This window comes from Salvelinus fontinalis, chromosome 21 (assembly GCF_029448725.1).
Source record: "Salvelinus fontinalis isolate EN_2023a chromosome 21, ASM2944872v1, whole genome shotgun sequence".
Lineage (NCBI taxonomy): Eukaryota > Metazoa > Chordata > Actinopteri > Salmoniformes > Salmonidae > Salvelinus > Salvelinus fontinalis.
Window position 1 is genome coordinate 8,804,990 of NC_074685.1, and position 8,063 is coordinate 8,813,052.

Below are 8,063 nucleotides of genomic sequence, written 5' to 3' on the forward strand. Positions count from 1 at the left end.
GAAACACTTATCTCCCTCACTAGCTTTAAGCACCAGCTGTCAGAGCAGCTCATAGATTACTGCACCTGTACATAGCCCATCTATAATTTAGCCCAAACAACTACCTCTTTACCTACTGTATTTATTTATTTATTTATTTTGCTCCTTTGCACCCCATTATTTCTATCTCTACTTTTTTCTATCTCTACTATCTCTACTTTTTTTTACTTGCTATATTGTATTTACTTCGCCACCATGGCCTTTTTATATTTTTTATTTATTTATATATATATTTTGTTTGCCTTCACCTCCCTTATCTCACCTCACTTGCTCATATTGTATATAGACTTATTTTTCACTGTATTATTGACTGTATGTTTGTTTTACTCCATGTGTAACTATGTGTTGTTGTATGTGTCGAACTGCTTTGCTTTATCTTGGCCAGGTCGCAATTGTAAATGAGAACGTGTTCTCAATTTGCCTACCTGGTTAAATAAAGGTGAAATAAAATAAATAAAATAAAATGGAGGGCTGTGCGGCCACCCAAAGAAATGCCACCCCACACCATGACTGACCCACTGCCAAACCGGTCATGCTGGAGGATGTTGCAGGCAGCAGAACGTTCTCCACGGCGTCTCCAGACTCTGTCACGTCTGTCACATGTGCTTATGTGCTCAGTGTGAACCTGCTTTCATCTGTGAAGAGCACAGGGCGCCAGTGGCGAATTTGCCAATCTTGGTGTTCTCTGGAAAATGCCAAACGTCCTGCACGGTGTTGGGCTGTAAGCACAACCCCCACCTGTGGACGTTGGGCCCTCATACCACCCTCATGGAGTCTGTTTCTGACCGTTTGAGCAGACACATGCACATTTGTGGCCTGCTGGAGGTCATTTTGCAGGGCTCTGGCAGTGCTCCACCTGCTCCTCCTTGCACAAAGGTGGAGGTAGTGGTCCTGCTGCTGGGTTGTTGCCCTCCTACGGCCTCCTCCACGTCTCCTGATGTACTGGCCTGTCTCCTGGTAGCGCCTCCATGCTCTGGACACTACGCTGACAGACACAGCAAACCTTGCCACAGCTCGCATTGATGTGCCATCCTGGATGAGCTGCACTACCTGAGCCACTTGTGTGGGTTGTAAACTTCGTCTCATGCTACCACTAGAGTGAAAGCACCGCCAGCATTCAAAAGTGACCAAAACATCAGCCAGGAAGCATAGGAACTGAGAAGTGGTCTGTGGTCACCACCTGCAGAACCACTCCTTTATTGGGGGTGTCTTGCTAATTGCCTATAATTTCCACCTTTTGTCTATTCCATTTGCACAACAGCATGTGAAATTTATTGTCAATCAGTGTTGCTTCCTAAGTGGACAGTTTGATTTCACAGAAGTGTGATTGACTTGTAGTTACATTGTGTTGTTTTAGTGTTCCCTTTATTTTTTTGAGCAGTGTATAAACAGTTAGATACCTTGCTTTGAAGTTGCCCACCTTTAACCATTTCATCCCTGATTCATTGAATGAGGGAATCATTTTATGAAGACAATGATTTGGTTGTAACGTTGCCATATTTTATGTCAAGGGTGGCACCAGCCTCCAGGATAGCAACTGGGTGTGCAGGCTTTTGTTCAAGCCCTGGTCTAACCCCATTGTAGCCTTAACATCAGCTTGACCTTGAAAAGCAGACTTGGGTGTTCCAGGGCTGGATCAAAAGACAAATCTGCACACCCTGGAGCTCTCCGGATGGCGGGTGGACAACGTGACTAACAGTGCAGTTCTACTTTGTGGGAGGTTTAGTGCCTTGATCAAGAGCACAACGGCAGGAGATGGAGGGACTACATGCGATCAAACACTGCAGCCTTCCAGTGTCAATAATGGTTACTTTTTCATGTAGGCTATAATAGTCATGAACATTTGGTTGGAAAATGTGTTTGAACCCTTAACAGTGAATATTCAGAGGTCTCTATGAATCAAATTGTATTGATCATATACACATTTAGCAGATGTTATTGCGGGTGTAGCGAAATTCTTGTGTATCTAGCTCCAACAGTGTAGTAATATCTAACAATTCACAACAATATACACAAACCTAAAAGTAAAAGAATATATAAATATTAGGATGAGCGATGTTGGAGTGACACAGACTAAAATACAGTAGAATATATTACAGTATAGACATGAGATGAGTAAAGCAAAAATAAGTAAACATTATTAAAGTGACTAGTGTTCCATTATTAAAGTGGCCAGTGATTTCAAGTCTATGTATATAGGGCAGCAGCCTCTAAAGTGCAGGGTTACTTAACTGGGTGGAAGCCGCCTAGTGATGGCTATTTAACAGTCTGATGGCCTTGAGATGGAAGCTGTTTTTCAGTCTCTCTGTCCCAACTTTGATGCACCTGTACTGACCTCGCTGGTAGCGGGTTGGACAGGCAGTGGCTCGGGTGGTTGATGTCCTTGATTATCTTTTTGTCCTTCCTGTGACATCAGGTGCTGTAGGTCTCCTGGAGGGCAGGTAGTTTGCCCCCGATGATGCGTTGGGCAGACTGCACCACCCTCTGGAGAGCCCTGCGGTTACGGGCGGTGCAGTTGCCATACCAGGCGGTGACAGAGCCCGTCAGGATGCCTTTAATTGTGCATCTGTAAAAGTTTGAGGGTTTTAGGTGCCAAGCTAAATTTCTTCAGCCTCCTGAGGTTGAAGAGGCGCTGTTGCGCCTTTACTACACTGTCTCTGTGGGTGGACCCTTTCAGATTGTCAGTGATGTGTACACAGAGGAACTTGAAGCTTTCCACCTTCTCGACTGCGGTCTCGTCTGCTGTTTCCTTAAGTCCACGATCAACTCCTTTGTTCTGTCGACATTGAGAGAGAGGTTATTTTCCTGGCACCACACATCCAGGGCCCTCACCTCCTCCTTGTAGGCTGTCTCGTCATTGTTGCTAATCAGGCCTATAACTGTTGTGTCTTCATGGGTGAACAGAGTGTACAGGAGGGGGCTGAGCACGCACCCTTGTGGGGCTCATATAGCGTAATGTCATTTGTGAATTTCGGTGAACAAAGTCTAATGGTCCGACTTGGAAAAAGACAGCTCCTGCACTTCTTTCATCCCAAGTCAAGCACTGTGTTCCACACATATGTATCCATGTGTATTTCTGAAAACACACAAAAACAGCTAAAAGTTGTCATTATAGTAGGCCTAGTAATATAGCCACATAGTCAAATGAACATGCACATTACAAGCAAATCTCATCTCGACACGGGGATCTCACTTTCCTGTTCACTTTCCACATATGTTCACAAAAGCATGGCTATTGACTTCTACTGTTCACTGGTTTGTAAACACACGGCACCCAGAAGCCATAGTGCTTGCTTCTGGGGAATTATGTTAATCTTTCGGAGCAATTTGGATACAGGGGGAATACACTAACAAGCCCAGCACACTAACGAGGGAATCTGATGGGACAAAAAGCACCATAAGCACTTGTGTAATTAAAATAATCAGTGCTCCATGTAAACACTTTCCACTGCTGCTCTACTAGGCCATAGGCTGCCTTTAGCCCTGGTGCTCTCGTTAAGTGCTTTGCTTTGTCACTGTACCCTGTCTATGATATTAAATGGGGAAAGTCAATAAAGTAGTATCTGTATCTATTCTCCAAAAGGCACATCTCCAACAGCTACATCGTATAGCTGCATCCTATAGGCCTGTGTGATAGTATCCTGATAAACATTGACTTACAGATGTGTACTGTCTATTGCTACTGCTGCAATTTTCTCAGAGCTTGCGTCCGTCTAAAGCAGTGTTTCATCACAGGTTTTCCCTGACTGACACAGTCTAGACAGACTAGAGAAACACTTCAAATGCTTTAAAACATCAAGTCTGTCTGTCTGGTTGCAGCCTGGTCTGGTCTGATTCCCTGTGGCAGGTACCCTGCTGTGTGGTGGAAATACAATATTCGGCGCTCCCAACAACCCCCCTCCCTCATCCTCAACCTCTATCTTTGCTCTCTTTCTATGAATTCTTTCTATCGTTCCAGGCTTTCAACAACACCCCTCCCTCAACCCCTCTTTCTCTTCTTCTTGCTTTCTTTCTACGATCAATCCAGGCTTTCACCATTCCTTCCTCATCAACCTCTCTCTCTCTTTTCTTTCTCTATTCTTTCTTTTCTCTCTCTGTCTCTATCTCCAATCCAGGGTCAGTCCTACTGAGCTTCAAAGCACAACATTATTAGGCATGATTGAGAGAGAAAGAGATTAAAGGTCTTCCTCTCCTCCTCCGTACAGTGAAAAGACTGTGTGAATCATACATTTCTGGCTTTAATTTCTCAATGTTGCACACTCCTCTGCTCTCTCATTTTATCTTTATCCATCCATCCATCCGTCATTCAACCATTTATAATGTGACACCACCGGGTGGCACCCTACTCCCAAAGGGTTCTGGTCAAAAGTAGTGCACTATGTAGGGAATAGAGTGCCATTTGGAATGAAGTCCCTGTTTGGAAAGGAAATGATGCATGAAGCAATCACTATTAGTAGTCCTGCCTGAGGCTTATCTGTGTCTGACTGTGACCTTTATTCTATGCTAAATAGTTTCACTCTCAGGCCTCCCTCTCCTCTCTGGAAATACACTGACATCTACTGGAGACACACAGCAATTGCTGAACAAATACTGTTTCACGTTTCTAATCAACTCAAACAGTGAGTTTGACTGTCATCTGGTGGCTGCAAAGTAGACATGTGCATGAGTCAGACTCATACCATATACAGTCATTGGTCGGACTGATTATTGATCAGTGATCATCACTTAGATGATAAGAGGGGGAATATGTTTTAAGGTTTTATTCAACAAAATGTTTACAATAGTCTACATTGCAGTGGCCACGGCCCTTTAGCCCAGATTACTTGTTTATGCACACACACACATACATACACAGTGGTGGGGGAAAATACCCAATTGTCATACTTGATTTAAAGTCAAGATACATTAACAGAAAAGGATCAGAGGCATTTGGGATGACCAGGGATGTTCTCTTGATAAGTGTGTGAATTTGGCAATTTCCTCTCCTGCTAAGCATTCAAAGTGTAAGGAATACTTTGGGTGTCAGGGAAATGTATGGAGTAAAAAGTAAAATATTTTCTTTAGGAATGTAGTGAAGTATAAGTAAAAGTTGTGAAAAATATAAATAGTAAATTACAGATACCCCAAAAAACAACTTAAGTAGTACTTTAAACTATTTTTACTTACAGTGCATTCGGAAAGTTTTCAGACCCCTTCCCTTTTCCACATTTTGTTACGTTACAGCCTTAATTCTAAAATTGATTAAATTATTATTTTACTCATCAAGCTACACACAATACCCCATAATGACAATGCGAAAACAGGTTTGTATTTTTTTTTTGCAAATTTAATTCAAATAAAAAACAGATAGCTTATTTACATAAGTATTCAGACCCATTGCTATGAGACTGGAAATTCAGCTCAGGTGCATCCTGGAAACAGATCTGGGGAAGGGTATCTAAAATATTCTGCAGCATTGAAGGTCCCCAAGAACACAGTGGCCTCCATCATTCTTAAATGGAAGAAGTTTGGAACCACAAAGACTCTTACTAGAGCTGGCCGCCAGGCCAAACTGAGCAATCAGGGGAGAAGGGCCTTGGTCAGGGAGGTGACCAAGAACCCGATGGTTACTCTGATAGATTTCCTCTGTGGAGATGGGAGAACCTTCCAAAAGGACAACCATCTCTGCAGCAATCTACCAATCAGGCTTTTATGGTAGTGGCCAGACGGAAGCCACTCCTCAGTAAAAGGCACATGACAGCCCTCTTGGAGTTTGCTAAAAAGGCACCTAAAGGACTCTGACCATGAGAAACAATATTCTCTGGTCTGATGAAACCAAGATTGAACTCTTTGGCCTGAATGCCAAGCGTCACATTTGGAGGAAACCTGGCACCATCCCTACGGGCATATTTCAGTTTTTATTTTCTATGCATTTGCAAAAATTTCTAAAAACCTATTTTTGCTTTGTCATTATTGGGTATTGTGTTTAGATTGATGAAAAACAATTACAATTTAATCAATTTTTTATTTATTTATTTATTTATTTTACCGTTATTTTACCAGGTAAGTTGACTGAGAACACGTTCTCATTTGCAGCAACGACCTGGGGAATAGTTACAGGGGAGAGGAGGGGGATGAATGAGCCAATTGTAAACTGGGGATTATTAGGTGACCATGATGATTTTGAGGGCCAGATTTAATCAATGTTAGAATAAGGCTGTAAACAAAACAAAATGTGGAGAAAGTCAAGGAGTCTGAATACTTTCTGAATGCACTGTAAGTACTTTACACCACTGCACAAACACAACGTTTGACCGCAATTTGTCTAGACTTTTATTTTGAAAATCCACTTCAACTAGTCCCAATGATGACACGGAAGAGTATTTTTTTTCCACGACCCCTTCGTAATCCCAGTGTTGTCTAGTTACCACAGTCACAAAGTCACCTTTGGTTATATCGTAAAAAGGTATGAAAACGGAAATGTGCTTTTTGGTCTTAATTTCAGGTTAGGGTTTGGCATAGTAGTGTGGTTAAGGTTAAATTTAGGTTTAAATTCAGATATTTAGAAGATACATTGTAGAAATAGGCGGGGTTTAACCATTTGTGGCTGTGGTATCTAGTGTCGATCCAGTCGCAGTTGCTTGTTCGCTTCTGCTCGCAGCAGCATAAGCACAGCATCAAGGCTTGGTCACTGCGGGAAAGATGGCGACGGATAAACAGAAACATGAAGGCAGAGTAAAAATTGGACACTATATTCTCGGAGACACACTTGGGGTGGGGACGTTCGGGAAAGTTAAAGGTAAGGGTCTTGACTTTTCGAGTTTCGACCAGATACCCGCGAGACGATGGGATTTCTCCCACTTGTTGGCCGCTGAATTTAGCGAGCTAGGCTAGCTCGCTAAGGTTAGCTGTTTGATTTTAGAGCCTGGCTGAGTTAGCTAGCCGGTGTACATTTTAATCTATAAAGAGATAGTGCTTTGTCATGTTCTGACTAGTAAGCTTGCTAGCCAGCTAGTTATGTGGTCGAATGACAGAGCTTAAACTAACCAAATTTACTTGATAGTTGGCCAACTAGCATAGTCTCCGCTCAAATTGCTAACCTATGCTAAGTTAAATGAGTGGTTTCTCAGTCAGGAAGCCTGCTTCAGCTAACTAGTTAAATCAAATCAAACTGACCAGTTAACGTTAGTCGTGAGCCCCCCCAGGCTCAACATTCATGGACGTGTCTTTGATGGAACCCATACATACTGAACTATATTGGACCTGGCTGAATTATTAATGAGGACATATAACGTCTTTACACATACCCCTCAACACCACATCCCAGTACTATAGTAGTGTTGACATTAGCCATTGTTTATCCTCAACAGGGTGGAACATTGTCTCTGGGTAAAACAACATTGTCCCTGGGTTGCGCACAATCTACACCATGTCAAAATAATTTTCTAATGTCATATCACCTAAAATGATTAACGTTGACTAACGTTATGTCTAAACTTTAAGTAAACTGACTTGTATAGCCTAGCTGCAAGGCCATAATCTGTTAGGCCCGTTTCAAACTAGAAAAGGGTACATTTCCTTGGTATTTGAAAACATACCTTTTATTATCAAGCCACCACCCAACTAGGCTTATAGATAGACTGTTAATATCTTTGCTACTTTCTCCCAGTGGTCAGAATAGAACACACTGCACATTGGGCCATTTACTCCATGGTTATATTCTAGGTGACTACCTGCTGGTTAATGCATCACCAGCATAACAGTTTAATCAATAACAGCTATTTGTACACGCTCCCTTCCCTCACTCATTCTCATTCCCCTCTGTACAGTTCTGTCTAATACATTTTCACTTGTTCTTCTGACCAGTTTTAGGTAGGCCTATATTTGCTTACATTTGGCATTGAACTATTGTGTAGGCTACACAGTAACTTACATCCGTAAACTGATATAAACACAGGCGTATAAACCATGCGGAATAAGACGTTTCCTTCTGCTGTTAACCACAGTGTTGCATTGCATGTGTCATTGTGTAGCAGTTTGGGGCT

The 8,063-nt window shown here is 42.3% G+C and overlaps 1 protein-coding gene across 1 annotated transcript in view; it reads left to right on the forward strand.

Moving 5' to 3' along the window:
* Nucleotides 1–6,649: 6,649 nt before the first annotated feature.
* The window catches only part of LOC129818121 (5'-AMP-activated protein kinase catalytic subunit alpha-1-like), a 25,811-nt gene continuing 24,397 nt past the window's right edge, over nt 6,650–8,063 (forward strand). Inside the window, exon 1 of the mRNA XM_055873720.1 lies at nt 6,650–6,817. Coding sequence (XP_055729695.1) covers nt 6,721–6,817 — 97 coding nt within the window. The 5' untranslated portion in view covers nt 6,650–6,720. The remainder of the gene's footprint in view (nt 6,818–8,063) is intronic.